At 40.5% G+C, this 18,215-nt stretch overlaps 1 protein-coding gene across 5 annotated transcripts in view; it reads left to right on the forward strand.

The window, feature by feature from the left end:
• The window catches only part of LRAT (lecithin retinol acyltransferase), a 41,004-nt gene extending 35,597 nt beyond the window's left edge, over window positions 1-5,407 (forward strand). For 2 of the 5 annotated variants that reach the window (XR_009540124.1, XR_009540125.1), the window contains exons 7-9: window positions 3,582-4,033; window positions 4,268-4,307; window positions 4,458-5,407. Coding sequence is in view for 3 of the 5 variants with exons in the window: in XM_060147152.1 (XP_060003135.1) it covers window positions 3,582-3,734 (153 nt within the window). In the remaining 2 variants the exon portion in view is untranslated. Of the gene's footprint in view, window positions 1-17; window positions 608-3,581; window positions 4,124-4,267; window positions 4,308-4,457 lie in introns of those variants that run through there. The other 3 variants (XM_060147154.1, XM_060147152.1, XM_060147153.1) reach the window with 3 other exon arrangements.
• Window positions 5,408-18,215: the final 12,808 nt, after the last annotated feature.

Raw genomic sequence — 18,215 nt, forward strand, 5'->3', positions numbered from 1 at the left:
GGCGATGTGCCTTGCAGGATATCTCGAAATGCACGGTGAAAGAGTGTGGCAATGCAGTACCGCTGCCAGCGATGCCAGAGAGCTGCCCAGTTATTGCTGCAGAAGTCATCAGGGTGTCCATCCAGCGTAGTTGAAATGACAATGGGCAGGTGACTGGGAGGGTCACAGAAAATCTGTCGCCGTGTGCTTGCAACTTTACCCAAGAATTGCAGTTGGAAGGAAGGTGTCTAGAGTTCATATTTAATCCGTAACACTGTATAGTACAAATTGTTGTGCCTTTAAAACAAGGAAGCATGCTGTTTTCCCCATCTATAAGCTGCAGAGAGTGAATTCCCTTTGCTTAAGATAAACTGCCAAATTTTCCGTTAAGAAGACCTCCCTGGTAGATCCCTTACTCCTGTGGCTGAGCTCCAGAGAAGTCTTTTCCTGGGTATTCTGCATTCCTTCTGTGTTGGCTTTAATTCCCATCTAGACTTCCCCATTGTTAAGCATCCTTTACACACTAGCCCCACAGGTGCGTTACATTGTTTCTGGGTTCCCCAGAGATCAAAACAATTGGCTTTCAAGAAGAGCCATTAAATGTTCGAAGGTAATTTTATGGGTACTATAAAAAGGGGGGAAAAACTGTTAGAATTTAAGATGATTAAATTAGCTACAAACGCAAAGGAAAAGCAATGGATTTTTATTGCCTTTTGAAACCTCCTAACTTGTAAAAATCAAATTTTAAGCCGAGGTATTGTTAGTGCGCACCCTTCACAATGAAAACCTGGGCAATCACGTAATGAGCTTCAGATTATACTCTTCATGTTTAGATATTTGGGTACCAAAAGAATCTAAGTCCATATAACCAATTTTTTTATTGCTCCACATCTTAATTTTTTGACCCATATGTGAAAATCTTTCTCTCCTGTCGCAGATCATGAACGTATAGTGCTTGTATACATCTGTGTATAAAACTCCTTACAGATTGTTTATAAAGCCACAACAGTCTCGATCTAGGGATTATTTTCTAAGCAAAATAAAAATACAGTTAGAGCACTCTGCAGTGATTCAAGAATCACAGCTTCAGTCCATGCCTGTTTAGAAATAAACTTCACCACATTTACAAACACTGGCTCCAAAACTGTTCAAAAGGAAACACGTCAGATTTACTTAGGACCCAAGCAAATCATTTCTCTAAGGAAAAACAGTATTTCCCTCTCATAATTAGGAGTTACCCTTTCATGGAACACATATAGCACTGTATTGTACCTTTCTCCAAAAAAACAAAAAACACAGTACAAGTGCTTTTTAAAGGTAGTAAAATGTTTAATCAGCATAAATAACTAGTTGGAGTAGTTTTTCCTCTTTGGAAACTGTAAGATTTTATGGACGTAGAGTAGTGCTTTAATTGCTGTTGCTGCATAGCGCCTCTTGTGAAACTTGAGTTTTTGTCTTCACTTTGAATGGTCTAACAATTTGACCACAGAGTAGATTTCCCGGGGAAAAAAAAAATCCCCATCCCAAATTTTCCAATTTTTAAGGACTGTTTTTGAACATGCCCTGAGAGAAGTAGGTCATTAGTACTGAAGGAGGACTGGTTTCTATTTTTTGGAAACATAAGGAATGACAATTCTGGGACTGATGGATGAGTTCTCCATATATATAACTATTATCAGTATAACATGAGAGTTGCAAAGTTGTCTCACTTAAATTTGTTTTTATAAAAGCTCTCAAGAGCACTTTCCCTCAGGAAAACACTGCAACTAATGTGAAAGTGAACTGGAAGAGAATCTTTTTTTTTTCTTTGTAGTGATGCTCTTTACAAGTTTAGAAATCATAAAATTAAACTATTTTATATTACTGTTAACAGTTTCAGTATTTCATAAACTATAAAGCCCTTTAATTAGTAACTGTTACTATTCCTTATGCTTTTTTTTCTTTGCTGATATTGCTTTGCATTGCCAAAATGAATACACATACCCCTTTTAATTTCCGGGGATTCAGTGCTCAAAAGTTCCCCTGTAGGCTTCTTAACAACTAGAACCTAGAGGACATTTCCTACTGTGGAGCAACACCAGGGGTACTTCCTGGACTGATGGCCAAATGAACATGAACAGGACATTAGAAACAAGATGCTCCTTGTGTAAGTCTTCTTTTGGGGGAAACAGAGTCCACAATGATTTTATGTTGGCCTTAATTAAAAAGTATTGGAAAAAGAAAAAAGAAGCATGACTGTATCAAGACAACATTCTTATTTACCTAAATGTATATCTCCCCATTATTTGCCAAGCAGCTTTTCTCATTGTCCTGAAAACGTCATTCAGTTTGATCCTCATCATTTTAAGATTGTGTAATTGTTACTCAATGTCTTGTTAGTTTAGTAAAAAGAGACAAATCATATGTTTGACATATAAAAAGAATGACATCTGGATAACCAACAGGAAATTTCATATTTGTTGAGATACTGTATAAAAGTACAGACAGAGACAGGCTTGCAGTGAAGGTAGTGTGTTAAAATATATTGGACTTGTGCATTCATTCCATGAAGAATTTGGAAACCCAGTTCTCCAGTACTAAATACGCCACTGTAGGAGACCCTAAAAGCATATACAATGACACGTCTAGAAAAGGAGCTTAAAACCAGTATGAGTAGGAAACTCTTAGCAAAATGGAGCAATTAATTGCTGAATTCTGCCCCGACACTGATGAAGTAGAGATAATTGTCAACAGATTATCAGTGATAACAATCGTTGTAATACCTTATATTTATACAGCATGCAGACGAATACAAAGTACTCCTGCAAAAAAAATCTCATCTGATCCTCACAACAACCTCAGTATTCCCATGGAGGAGAAGAGGGTAGTCTGGACATGTTAAATGATTAAAAGGTGATCCAGGACTCAGACATAGGCCATTATTTCTAAGAAAAATTAGTTTTCTAGGGAGAAAAAATTATACATCTTAGAAAAATGCATTCCTCGGGGGGTAAGGATCCTGTTTAATTTATCTTTATTTCTAGCAGTCAATTTTGTGTCACATAACTGATTATGAATTTACTATATTTTGGCAGGGAATGGGATATGACAACAAAAGTAGACTTTCTATGCCTTTAGATTTTGAGACATCAGAATGTTATCATCAAAAGTATCACAAAATTTTAGAATGGTGTGTTGTAGGAATTGAATTTACCAATAATGATAGGCTAAATTCTATTTGCTTGAGATTAGAGATCGTTTGCTCATTTTACTTTAGAATATGTTATTGTTATTGAGAGGCAGTTTAATGTTGTCTTTAACCTTTAATCCTGAATAACTTTTATGTGGTTACATTCTCTGTGGTTTTCTATAAATGTTGTGTATGTACAAAGGTAACTGCCAGTATTAACCTAGTTGCCTAAAGAATCATTTCAGCTACTATGGGATGTAGAATCAAGAAACTGAACTATTAACATCTTAAATTCTTTCCAAGATCATGAGAAAAATTCTAATTCTTCTGGTAGATAGAAAATAGCTGGGAAAGTTGAGCTCTACTATTCGGTATATGTGATTCTTCTTAGGTTTAGCCACCTTTTCTAATATTCTTAAATTTTATTTTCCAGTTTTGTGAGAATGTGAAGATAATTATTCGTGATCAGAGAAGTGTTCTTGCTTCGGCAGTCTTGGGATTGGCATCTATAGTCTGTCTGGGTTTGGCATCATATACTACCCTTCCTGCAATTTTTATTCCATTCTGCTTATGGATGGCTGGCTAACTTCATACCCTCGTTTCAGTGTGTGTATTCTGTGTGTAGATATGTTTATATTTATAGAGCACAAATCAGTATAAGCATCGTTGAGAAAAATGTGACCTGTAATACTGCGTTCTGGATAAAAATGTGATTAAGAATCACACAAAGTGCTTACCGTGTAAGCCCAAGAACAAAGCCCTTCTGAATCTTCCCAGGCAGTTCCATTTCAAAGCACTGTGAATCTTGGAAACGTGACAGCCTGTGCTGGAATTCTCCATTACAAGAAAATCAGCCCCTAAGATGATAGCCGCAGGAGATTATTTGTGGTTTTTTTTGTTTGTTTGTTTTTTCCCTCCTGTAATCATTGTTCTTCTCTGTTAAACCTGAATTAGAAGATTGGAAAATTTACTGAATGAGACCACTAACTTTATTGTAAATTTATATTGTTTCATTGAAAAATTATATTAAACTAAAAAAAATTTCCCTTATTCAAAACATGTTTGATGATTGGCCTAAAAATCACAATTTTTTCACCTATTATATATAATTTCCAATAGGTCAAGAATAACTTCATTACTTGAAACAATATTGACAAAGGTAAGGTTTAATGCTAAAGTAACTGACCAGAACTATAGAAATCTGTGTTTTCCTGCAGAAATAGCTACTAATGCTATAGTTTGATTTGATTTGGCTTTACTTAATAGGAAACCTGGAATTCATTTTTTTTCCTTTTATTTTTCACTGTAGTTACTGTAAACCACTCTGAGAGGAAAATGAACATAGGATTGAAATAATTCGGGTACTTGGAGTGCGTATGTGCCAGTTGAATACACAGATATCCACATACACTCAGACCGATGAGAGACAAATTGTTAGTTCTTGATTGCTTTATTATCATACCAGAGTAGTTAGTATAGAGCATTGGTAGAAGTGAACATAAAAGCATGTTCAATCCATTTTCTTATGCCGTTGCGTCTGTGGTGTAACTTGCATGTATGTCGTCATTGGATAGTTTAATTTTAAAGCACTTACTAATGCACTGTATAATTTGTAAAAGCCCTGAGATTTGTTTCAGTTGTTCCATTTCATTGCTAAGTCAGTATAGTTTACATCCTTAAAAGAATGATGCTTCAGCAATATATAAAACCCAAACAAGTAGGAGCAAAGGAAATAACTATAAGAAATCATTTTTAAGTGTCTTAGTACCACCAGGCATGTAAGTTGATTACACAGAGGCTGTTTTAATATCAGAGTTGAGATGTAGCAGTGTTAAAGCAAGCATGCAAGTACTTTTACAAAATTACCAAATTCTAAAAAGTAAGCTACAAGCTAGACTTGCATTTCAAGTATTAAAATTGCTTTATAAACTGTCAAGAATTACAAAATAATGAGTCACATAATGAGAGGTATGAGGAGGGTGGGGTTAGTCACTCAAATCAAAACAAATTTAAGAGCAGATTTTAGTACATCACCACTAATTTACCTAAAACAAATTCAGTTGGAGTTTAATAATGATTTAACTTTAATTATTTAAATATTTTGAATAATTGAAGCATGAAATGACAAACACCACAGAATAAAGTGTTCTATGGGCCTATTCCAACCACTTAAAGTTATCTTAAGTGTGTATACATAAAAACAACCACTATGAGAACTCCATTGTATTAGTGGTTTTTCACTTACTGTATATTACTCATGTAGCGATTGTTTAAATAAATTCATTTAAAAAAGATGGTGTCCTCATAAATAATTAACATCTTCTTCTGCAGACTTTGGTATTGCAGGTAGCAAAAACCACTGTGTGATGTTAAATCTGTGTTCAAAGATCATGATCCCTCATTAAAAGCCAAGGGAAGTACTTAAGGTTGGAATGAACATATTTAGTCTTGACTCATATCCTTAAAGCAAGACTCAGTTCATCATTCGTGCGCTCGTTATGTGCCAGACACTGACCTATTACAATTTCATGGTCTGGAATTATTATTATTTGTTAACTACCTGTATTAGAGTATACACAGTGCTGTGAGTGCTATGAGGGTTAGAAGAAATGAAGTCTTCCTGAAGGGTCAGAGAAATCTGTGTGAAGGAGGAAGTACCAGCATCAGGCAGAGAAATAGTAAGGGGGGGGGTCTCCTCATACTGACGTGTTCCAATACTTGTGGGAAGAGGGAACCAGAAGGAAGGTTTATATTCCCTAGAATTTGTTGAACTACTAGGAGAAAAGGAGAGTTTTCGTTTTGTTGTGCTCAGTTTGATTAGTTGCTTAACAAGGTAGAAAGAGAAGCATATATCCTTGATTGTGGTTATGGAAGAAACCCTGAGCCATTAATGTCTCTAGTGAATTCCTCTGGGCTTCATTAGTTAAGATTCATCCTTATGGTCCTGCAAATTTCTATTCTAACTTGTGAAATGATAATCCAGTAGTGTCTGATACAGCTTTTGGTGGCTTATTTTGTTCTTTGCCATACCTCGCTAAAGGCTGAACAGGACTAGCCAGGGCTAAAATGAGATAATGCAAGTATCAGGTGCTCTGCAGGTGTTGGGGATGAAAAGATGAATGAGACATTGACCTTCTCCTCAAAGCTGATGGTCTCATATACACAGAAGGATGTATTAAGACTTTCTGCAATAGAGCTGATTGAAGGCACAGAAAAAGAAGTGGTTCGTTTTCACTGATAAGGTCAAAATTATAGGAACTGTATTGAGACTTGGAAAATCGGAGTATTTTCCAAAAGGACAGATTTGGGGCAGGACATTCTACACACTGGGGACAGCATGAGCAAATGCACGAGAACTGCCCCCACCGTGCCTGGCACAGAAGAGTGAGGTACTTTCTAATTCAGGGACTGAAAGCCTGAAACGGCATGGGGCATTCAGGCAAGTGCAAGTGGTTCAGAGGCTAGAGCAGAGCAGGGCTGATGAGGAGAAATGCCGGGAGAGTGATCAGGTGGTGCAAGTCTTTTTTTTTTTTTTTTCTTGGTACGCGGGCCTCTCACTGTTGTGGCCTCTTGCGTTGCGGAGCACAGGCTCCGGACGCGCAGGCTCAGCGGCCATGGCTCATGGGCCCAGCCACTCCGCGGCATGTGGGATCTTCCCGGACCGGGGCACGAACCCGTGTCCCCTGCATCGGAAGGCGGACTCAACCACTGCGCCACCAGGGAAACCCAAGGTGCAAGTCTTGTGTAGACCAAGTTTGGACTTTATGAACGGGCAATGGAGACTTGGGGTTCAGAGAGGTAACTCCCAAAAGCATGTCAGAAGATGGAGGCATGGGGCAAGACAACAAGGGGATCTTAGGAGACTAGTTATGGTCCTCAATCTCTCAAGTAATGGCCTGTAATTGTAAGGGCGGAGAGCAAACATGTCAAGGAAATGTCAGCTGACTTTAGCCAAATCCTTATATTTGACTCATGAGTAACTCCTGGTGGGGTGTCAGGGAGGAGTCATGCATCCTTCTTTCCTGCCAGAAAGTTGGTTCCTGAAAAATAAATGAATGTGGTGACCATGTGTAAATTGGATGTTCCAGATCTTTGTTCTGCTCTATGTTTCTTACCAAGAACAAGCAAATAAGTATAGATTTGTTTTTTAAAAAAATATTTTTTTCAGAATATATATTTCATATTTGTCCATTTTATATTTCATACTATTACTTTCAAGTATCAAAAATGTTTTCTGGCAATATCAAAGTTATGCCAATGGCAAAAGTCTTTTGTTATAGATGAGAAGGCTATAAGAAATGATGACTGCTAATATTCTGTTTTATAGGATCTGTTTAGAGAGCTTTACCTAACTAGATCTGTCAGCTCAACTAGTTTTATATTTGGTATACATGCATGTTCAATAAAATCAATTTTACATACTGTCCCTTCTCATCTTTGAATTTGAAATACGTAAAAGTAGATAACAAAACACTCTTTTTGAACATGGTACCCTGAAAGTTTTTGCCTCTCAAAGCTTCCCTTACTGAACATAGTTTTATATATTTGAAATTAAAATTTTTTGTGGATCTGCCTTCGGGTTGATATAATCTATGTTATCTACATCTTGAAGCCTACCTTGATTATGTAGAAAAGGGTTCTGTGTAATATTAAATAACAAATCCCTTCTCCATTCCACAAAATCAAGCAACAACAACAATCAGAGCCATGGGCATGAACTCTATAACCAGATGTGTAATGCTACCGACGCAGCCTGCAGCTTTACACTGGCCATGGGTGTGGTGCGGATGAGGCATCAACGGGAACAAGTCCCAGGCCAGTCTTGAAATGCATTCACAGCATTGCAAGGACCACAGAAGTTACTGGGCTGAACGCTTAAACCTCTAACCAGATTTTAGAGGTGGAAGATCAGGCACAGAGGTTGAGATACTTTGTGATTATGCAAATAATTAGAGCCAGATCCCAACCTTGACTCCAGCTTTCTTTCCACTGTACCACATCAGTTCCCTGAGGCCTCCCATAAACTGGACAAGCTTTCCTCCAATGAATGTATTAATTTCTTGCAGACCTTCTGTGTACTCCAAGCAGAGCCACACAAGAATGAACTAGTTAGAATCTTAGTTCTGTAGCTGCTCAGTATAAGGAGAGAGAATGGCAAGTCAATAGATTTCAAAACGATAAGCTTGTAGAGGTGTCAGAAGAACAGAGAGATGAGACCGGTCAGTAAAGGAGAGGGATGATGGCAGAGAAGGCTTCACTGACACCTTAACTGAGCTGTAAAGAATACATTTAACGTGAATGAGAACTCCTTTTTCAGGCCATTGCAGGCACCTGGAGCAGTAAATACAAAGGCACAGTCATGAGACCCCTCCTGCAGCTGAATTGCTGCTAGTCATTAAGAACAATCACCTGTGTTTATGTTGTTGCCTTGCGAAAAAGGTGCCCAGTAGGGTTAAAAAGAACTCACTTCCTCTGCTCAGGCCATGCTGGAGACAAGAGGCAAGACCATGGGGGCCTTTACACTGTTAAAGTCCCGAGTACAGAGAAAATGTTTCCTAAACTTTCCAAGTGCCTCGGCTGAATCTAATAAGCGTGCAATTTTGTGAAACACATGATGAATGGGGGTGGAATCAGACTGTGAGGAAAAGAAACATTTTATGGACAGAGGTTTATTTAAGGTAGATGGAGAAGCGGGAAGTACAGGAATCTCCTCAAACAGGTTATGGTTCCCTTCTCCCCAGTCAGCTCACAGCTGCTCCCCTGTCCCAGCAGCGACCCTGGTGCCATCCTTTTCCTGACTCTAGATTCTGTCCCCGACATTTCTTCCCATTGAGCTTTTAACTGCTATTCCCATGGCTGCCTGCCTGCTGCTACTAACACTCAGTGTGTCATTGCTTCTGATGCTTCATGACTTTCCTTAAATCCTTTACTGTTTCTTTCACTTCTGCTTCACTCTACCAGGTCTCTATCTCTCACTGAAAATGCCAAAGGATCTAATTAGGCTGACTAGTCATGGTGCAGTATTGGTGCTTCCAATGAACAAAGTTCTTGAGCCAGGCTGCCTCATGGGCCACTGGACACTCTCATATCCTTTAGGTCAGATACCTTCAGATCAGGTGACATCCTTGGGCCAATCAGTTGTTGCCAAGTTGCACAACCATGGGCTCCAAATCATGGTGGAGCTACTCTAAGGAGCTACTTGTAACTGATTTTCCTTTGCAGATGGCTATCAGCCAGGTTAGAGGGAGAGTAGTACCTGATCATCACCTTCGAGAGCTCAGTCTGCAACAACATAGAGGATGGATTACATGAGGAGACGTAACTCAAAGGACATCCATTCTGTCACCAAGATGTAGGAGAGAAATGATGAAGACTGGATGATGTAAGTCAGTGGCAGTGGGGATGGAGAGGAGAGAAAGGAATGATTCGAGGAGTGTAAAAGGGGGAGTGTGTTTCATACGGTGTCCAACCAAGAACACAAACTTTGCTAGGTATTGTCTGGCAAGATGTAAATGTATGTGTGTGTGTGTGTGTGTGTGCGTGTGTGTGTGTGTGTGTGTGATACCTTGGTTTCTCTCTTCCACTCAGCCTCCAATCTCTTGTGAGGGCCTTGCATTGGCCAACAAAGCCAGAAAGCAGCTGACAGGAGAGCCTGGGAGACAGCCTGCTATGAAAGTCAAGAAATATATCTGAGGGCTAACAGGAACAATTGGGCACCCATCAATATAACTGGTCGTATTGTGCCATACTGGCTAATTTAGGGGAGTGGGCCTTGGAAGAAGTAGGAAGAGCCTGGTTTGGTATATACAAAGTTTGAGTAGCCTCGGGCCCCATGGGTGGAAATATAAACAACTGGAAATTGGAATCTCACGCTCAAGACAGAGAGGTATTGGGAATTATAACAGTGGTAAATGTAGCCCAGGCTATGAATTAGACCATTTTGGGGTGTCTATGAAGAATTAAAATAAAATGTAATGATAGGAGACTAGAGTCACAAACAAGTAAGAGGGAGGAAGAAAGATCAAGAACATTTCCAGAAGGAGACTGAGGAATAATGGTACAAAGTTTAGAGCAGACCAGAAGAGACTGTGAGGAAGCCGCGGAGGGGTGAGCTTTAGAAGGAAGTGTATGAATAGCATCAAGATAGAGAAGAGAGAGAAGGGTTGAAGACTGTTCACATTGGATTTGACAAACAAGGAGACAGAGTGACCTTGTTTGGTAAGCATCCCACTAACGCTAGATGCAGGGTGTTAGGAAGGTTAGGGGAGAAGGCGGATTGTAGGTCGGAATGTAAATGGGAAAGGAGCGTGGGCTTCTTTTTGTAGTAGTTTGGTGGGGAAAGGAAGGAAACAAAGCACAAAGACTCAGAGAACAGTATAATATCTGACATGTCTTTTTTCACTTCAGCCTTGCTTGGAATGAAACATACTATGAACTGCTTTACGCCTCATTTAAGAACATAAATCAGAAGTTAATTTTCATAATTCTTTTCTAAGAGACACCCTATTTGTAATATCATCAGAACAGTACTTTTCTTTCAGAACAGTGATTAGTATCAGAGGGTCAGTCAGATCAATGAACGTTCCCATTTCTACTGGCTTCTTTGAAAAGAACACATATTCAGATAGAGATTCTAGCAGGGTCATCTAGAGATTATTATTCTAAGTGAAGTTAGACAGAGAAAGACAAATATTATATCACTTATATGTGGAATCTTAAAAAAATGATACAAATGACCTTATTTACAAAACAGAAATAGACTCACACACAGAAAACAAACTTATGGTCACCAAAGGGGAAAGGTGGGAGAGGGATAAATTTTGAATTTGGGGTTAACAGATACACACTACTATATATAAAATAGAAAAACAACAAGGGCCTACTGTATAGCATAGGGAACTATATTCAATATCTTGTAATAACCTATGATGGAAAAGAATCTGAAAAGAATATATATTTACATATATATGTATAACTGGATCACTTTGTTGTATACCTGAAACTTTGTAAATCAACTATATTTCAGTAAAAAAATGAAAATAAAAATAAAAGAAATTCTAGGAGAGTCAGGAGAATGGGGAAGGAGTAGAAATATAAAACAGACTGCACAGGACTCTAGTCTTGGGCTCTTAATTCCAACAACCTGTTGAGGGAAGTCCACTGCCATTTCCTCCCTTTCACAGAATGATGGCGCAGAGATCAAGACATAATACAAGACTCAGATTCAACTGCTTCTGGAAACTTTTTGAGCAGCATGACCTCATAAATTCTTCAGATTCTCTACAATTAAATCTCCACAAATATTCATGAAAAAAATCATAATGGAAGATTAAACAAATCCAAATGGCTAACATGTCCAACAAAAATTGTACAAAATAATGATTTCTTATCCCTTTGTCCTATGTTGACCCCAATACAGGAAGAATTTTGAGACAGTTTTATCTGGCACTTGACTGAGTCACCTATTCTTTGAAGAAGAATGTGTTAGCATTCTTGAGAAAGTCTCCTTGTTTATACTGAGTCAAACAATGAGCTGAACTTCCAAGATTTATCAGATAAACAGCTTTTGTTGGCTAAGCCTGGCTGGGCCTGCAGCTGCCTCCAAGGATCTGCTCAGGCTGAAGAACCTAAGCTCCACATTAGTCCAGACACCTGATCTGACCACGTGTCTCACTGCTGGGTGGAAACCAAAGAGGTAGCAATTGCTACATACTTGAGGGACATCAAGATTGATTTCCTCTCCAGCCTCCCTCAACACCTCCTCCAAACTCCCACCTCTCCACACAAATCTTTCTCCACTTCACCTCTAGCAATTCACAGACAAATGACTACCAGGGAATTCCACAACAGTAAATTCTTTTTGTTTTTTGTTTTGTTTTGGGTTTTTGTTTGTTTGTTTGTTTTTTTAATTGAAGTATAGTTGATTTACAATGTTGTGTTAATTTCTGCTGTATAGCAAAGTGATTCAGTTATACATATATATACATTCTTTTTTCAATATTCTTTTCCATTACGGTTTATTATAAGATATTGAATATAGTTCCCTGTGTTATACAGTAGGACCTTGTTGTTTATCCATCCTATATATAATAGCTTACATCTGCTAACCCCAACCTCCCACTCCATCCCTCCCCCAACCCCGTCCCCCTTGGCAACCACCAGTCTGTTCTCTACGTCAATGATTCTGTTTCTGTTTCATAGATAGGTTCATTTGTGTCAAATTTTAGATTGCATATGTAAGTGATATCATATGGTATTTGTCTTTCTCTTTCTGATTTACTTCACTTAGTATGATAATCTCTAGTTGCATCCATGTTTCTGCAAATGGCATTATTTCAAACAATGGTAAATTCTTTTCATTTCATACTACACCTAATTTTTCCTGTATAAAAAAATTAATAAACAGAAACCTCAATTAAATAGAGTTGGGAGACCAGAAGGGGGAACTCTCATGCCCTGTGAAGATAGGTGACCCCAGTAGGAAGAAAGACTCCTCTTCTTTCCCGTGAAGGACTCAGCCACTGAAAAGCCATGGACCCTTGGTTTACTACAGTTCTCCCAACTTCCGTTCCCCTCTATAAAACAGTCCTCTTCTCCACTTTTGTAGGGGACTTTCACATGGCTCACCATGGTTGCAGACCTCAAATTGCAATTCTGTGCTGATCCCAAATAAACCCATCTTTGCTGGAGAAATATCTGGGAGTCTATTTGTTTCAGGTCAACACCTGGATGAGGATTGAAAGTGACAATAAAGTGACAAAAACGTTTGTGACAATTATTTTAAAAGCTATAAAGGAATTGAAGACATACGACAAGAAGAGAGAAAATCTGAAAATGAAGAGAAGAAAGGAAGTGGGTTTAGAGCACCACAGCAATGTGTTTGAGGGACAAGCTCCTCTGTAGGTGAACAGCTACACCTATGCTTCCCATTGCTGCCCCTGCAGGGACTGTTACATCTCCTTCTGTAGTTCAGTCAGATTTCTTTACTTTGCTAGTGCGCATTCTCATGACCACTCTGGAACCAAGTGCTATCCCTTTGATCCCAAAGTTATCTTCCCACCTAGATAACAAGGCAGACTAGAAAAAAACTAGAAAAGGTCAACTTTTATCTGCTCCCCCCGCCCTCACTGCCACCCCACCCTTGCTTAGCTCTTTCCCTAGGCAGGCTCAAGGAACTTTTACTGACGTGCTCCTAAGTTGGCACGTTAGAATGTGCTCCTAAGCCCACATTTTTTGCCTGGTATGAGGTAGACATGGTGGGGTCTGGGAGGTCTCTCCTAGCAACCCAGAATCTGTGAAAAAAATTAATAAACAGAAACCTAAATAAACAGAGTTGGGAGACCAGAAGGGGGAGCTCTCATGCCCTGTGGTTACCAACCACATTTGGCAATTTTACCAACCACTCCACATTTGTACTTTCAGGGTTAGGATACTAAGTACTTGCTGAAGGCAGCCAACTCATTCCCGCAACAAATGATTCAGATTCTGCTTCATTCCTTCCATGTGGCTCACATGTATTGAGTGTCCATGATATCCTAGGCACTGAGCTTGGCAGAGGGGCTTCAGAGGTGGAAGATAAAAGTTTCTACTCTGAAGGAGCAGGTATGTTGCAACCATAGTATTGGAACTATCTGAGTTGAAAGTGACTTTAGAAAATAAGACATTTTTGCATTTGTTATTTTACAAAGGGCTTTCACATACATTCACTCATTTAATAATTATTACCCTATAATGAAGAAACTGAGCCTATAAATATTGAGCCTATAAATACTTATATATAAATAAAATATTGAGTGGTTTTTAACCACCAAGGTGTTATTCTTGTTTAACTGTCAAGGAATCTGAGGCTAAGCAGGTTAAATGTTCAGGAGCCCATAGTCAGAAATGTAGTATCAGGACTCAAACTACGGTATTTTTACTCTAAATTCTCTATTATTTCACATTGCCCTGTTTGTGTGCAATCAAGCAGATGAAGTCATCAATTTCTTTCCAAGATCATACTGCTACATCTAGCCGGTGGTCACGCGACATGAGGAGGGGTTTATTTACTTTCCTAGTCCTTACCTGTGCTTTCTGGCCACAGAGATTGAACTTTAGTTCTATATGATGTAACAGTTCTTAAGATTTTAAATCCTCACCCAAGGAAGTGAAACAGAAAGGTAGATTGGCCCCTGCCCCTGGAATCTGAAAGTTTAGCTGACACAGTTGATGTCTGGTTTTAGTTTTGTTAAGGTATCCATGCAAATTGCACCCAGTTACACCAGATGCTATTCAAGCTCAGCCGTCCTCTGACGGAGGTATGAGCGACACCAGGAAACACTCCATATTCCACAGTGAACTGTTTACAAAGCAGCCTCCTTTTGTGAAGAAATGCCAAGATGGTATTAAGATGAAACAAAAGCCCATCACAATAATAATAGGTGTGTCTGTCTACCATCTGCTTTTTGGTACACACACAGATGCACAGCAGCTCCCTAAGCTGGGCATCTTGGTGTTTGGGACTTATCCTCTGGGTATGTGAGGAGTCACTTCTGGGCAATGAAATTAACAATCCAAATCACAGCCCTGGAACTTAACTGGGTGAACACTGCAGAGCTGAGGCGCAGGGGAGATGACAAGTGGACCATCCTGGCTCTCCACCAACAGGCAACCATGCAAATCCTCAAACAAAACTTGTAGGCCTATTGCAGGTGGTCGAATCACAAACAATAAGGGGCCTGGGTTACAGATCCAAGGATATTATTTACATGTGTGATATATGCAATATTTTTGATTCAGCAGAAATCCGTCTTGGCCATTTTCTGAGAACAGACAGGATTGATTGTCCTCCTATATATAGTTCTAAACATTTTTCCTCTAGTCTCTATACCACTTGTGAAACAAGCCCTGGAATCCCTGTTGACAGGGGCCACTGAGAAACCAAGACGGAGCTGATGGTGGGGTCTGAAGGGTAAGGCCCTACAGTGGAAATTAGCCTAGGAGATAGGACAGAAGGCAGAGGTGGGAGCAGGCGGGGCAAGGGGCTCAGGATGGCCCTGTCCAAAGGCCAGGGGGTTGGCCTGACAAGTCTCTGACAAGGACAGGCCTCCCAGCTTCATGGGGACCCAGGAGTGCCTGTTAAGTGCCCGACAGAATTTTTGCAGCATTGTGAGGAAACAAAAACGAAGCTCACACCGGAGTGCCCCCTCCTGAGTGGGGGTGAACCACTGGATGCAGGCCCAGCAGCTCCCTTTATCTGTGACCCTAAAATGGGGGCTGGGGCCGAGCACAAAGGCCGAGCCCACCCTGAAACACCTCACACTGCGGTTTGAGATCCTTGCACTGGCCTTGTTGACAGCGGGCTTGTCTCGCTCCCCAATTAAACTACAAGCTCTTTTAAAGTGTTTCTAAGTGTGTAGGACAGTGTTCAATCAATTCTAAAGAACAAGTACAATTTCACTGTCCCACAGGTGGTTGTTTTTTGTTTTTTTTTCTATTGCCAGGCGGCCAAAGTAAGAAAGGTCTCTCGTTTCTAGTTCCTCGGCAGACTTACATTCAAACATCTAAACAACCCTTCGACAAGTATACACAGAGCGCTTGGTGCCAGGAAGGCACTGTGCCTGGTTGGCGGCTACGTGGCCCTCAAGGCCGCAGAGATTCTCACCACCAGAGGGCGGCCGAGGGTGGCTCCGTGCTGTCTCTCTCCCTCCCCTGCCGGACAGTAGTGATGGTGACATTGTTCAGGCTGTGGTTTGTAAGCCACATGCGTAAACGTGGCACTTATCACTCTGCCTTGTTAATGTCCTTTTTAATCTTTTGCTTATCTCTACCATCGCATCTCATGGTTTAAAATCCTCATTCTTAGGACTTGGCTCTCGGTTTGTGATGCAAATGCTCTTTTCGGTCTTCCTAAATTTCTTCTGTTGCCCAGATAAATAATATCAAAAAAAGTTTTGGTATGCACCAATTTGTTTCCAGGGCGTGATCCCCCCCAGGCCACCTGGCTGACGGGCCGCACCCCGCGTGATGTGCTGCCAGAAGTGCAAAGCAACCTGTTCTGTTTTGCAAATTTTCCTCTTGCCCACCATTGTTTTTTGTTTTTTTTTTTTTTTAGCGGTACACGGTCCTCTCACTGTTGTGGCCTCTCCTGTTGTGGAGCACAGGCTCCGGACGCGCAGGCTCAGCAGCCATGGCTCACGGGCCCAGCCACTCCGCGGCATGTGGGATCTTCCCGGGCTGGGGCACGAACCCGTGTCCCCTGCATCGGCAGGCAGACTCTCAACCACTGCGCCACCAGGGAAGCCCCATTGTTTCTTTTGTTTTGTTTTTGTTTTATTTATTTTTGGCTACGTTGCACGTGGGCTTTCTCTAGTTGCAGCCAGCGGGGTCTACTCTTCGTTGCAGTGTGTGGCTTCTTATGGCGGTGGCTTCTCTTGTTGCAGACCACGGGCTCCAGGTGCGTGGGCGTCAGTAGTTGTGGCTAGCAGGCTCAGTAGTTGTGGCTCACGGGCTCAGTAGTTGTGGCTCACTGGCTTATTTGCTCCATGGCATGTGGGATCTTCCTGGACCAGGGCTCGAACCTATGTCCCCTGCATTGACAAGTGGATTCTTAACCATTGTGCCACCAGGGAAGCCCCTACCATCTGATTTAATGGGAGACTGTCAAAATCATTTTATTCCTCGATTTAATAGGAATAAAATCTATTTATATATATTGGAAATGTTACTCTTGTTTAATCCTCTAATTTTCTGTTGTTTCATAAACATTATCACATTGATTTGCTGTTGCTTATCATAATTGCACTTTTCCTCTACGAGTCTATTCAGTCTTCACTGGGGAGCCTTTGTGATAAAATGAACATGTCTAGCTTTGAGTCTTGCTCTGGACCAGCTGGAGACTCTGGCAAAGTCTCATGCTTAATCTTCTCAAGTATAAGTGAGGGAACATATTACTTATTCTCACGATTATCATGAAGCTTTTAAAGTATGTTGAGCCCCCCAGTGGGTTGGCACATAGATATGCTTAATAAATGTTAACCAAGGGGCCGTATATTAGTATCACCTCTTGCATACTCTGAGCAGTATTTTTAGGAGGCTTACAGTTCCTTTGGGATCTACACATCAATACCTTCCGTTAATGTTTTAAAAGGGATTCTCCTGTCCTCCAGCTTCTGCACCACAACTTAGCTATCAGAAACAAGGCTGGTGCTTGGCCCACCAGCTGACGCACGTTGTGGAGCATGGCCAGAGGGGGTCTGGCTCAGCCGCAGGGTGCGTTGATGCTGGTGGAGTGGAGGGCCCAAGGCCCAGTGGTCGTTTAGTCAGTCCATCCATTTGAATGATGTGCCCCAGCTGCTGACCTTTAGGAAATCCTAGTAGCAGCCACACTGGCCTGGCTCACAGCAACTGGGTGTGCTGGCTCTTTTAAAGCAAGGACTTTATGAAGAGAAAGGGCCACGGGCAGTGAAGAACTTTTCATGTAGAAGCTGGGTAACAGGAGGGTTTGTTTGGAAGCAGCCAGGGAAAGGAGGAGGGAGGGAAAATGGAAGTGTGGCCTTAACACAGACGCCAGGAGTAGGAACCAGAGCTTGTATTGTAAATGAACCTCCTTTTCCAAAATTGGAAACTAGGAAATAAGGTAACTGTACAGTTGTAATAGCAATCATATTGATAATAACTATGGGGTTTTACAGCATTCAAGATTCCAACTGAGGGGAAGAGCTAATTGTGATCAATTTGTGTGTGGGGAGGAGTGTGTGTGTGTGTGTGTGTGTGTGTGTGTGTGTGTGTGCACATGCTCAGTGTTTATCCTAAATATTTGGGAATAATAATCCATATATGGATTAATAATAATATGACAATACCTAGCCAACTAAAGTATGTTATTAATACCCACACCTCATTTTCTAGCATTCTTAATAAATAAATTTTCTTTTCAAGATATACATTTCATTAGCCTTGATTGCCTCCATCAAATGGACTGCTTATTAAACCTTAATACCAGCCAATTATAATTTTCTCTTATTCTGATTTCCTATAGTACTGTTCCTTAATGTGAACTCCATGGGGTCACCTGCATCAGAATCAC

This window comes from Lagenorhynchus albirostris, chromosome 4 (genome assembly GCF_949774975.1).
Source record: "Lagenorhynchus albirostris chromosome 4, mLagAlb1.1, whole genome shotgun sequence".
NCBI classification, from domain to species: domain Eukaryota; kingdom Metazoa; phylum Chordata; class Mammalia; order Artiodactyla; family Delphinidae; genus Lagenorhynchus; species Lagenorhynchus albirostris.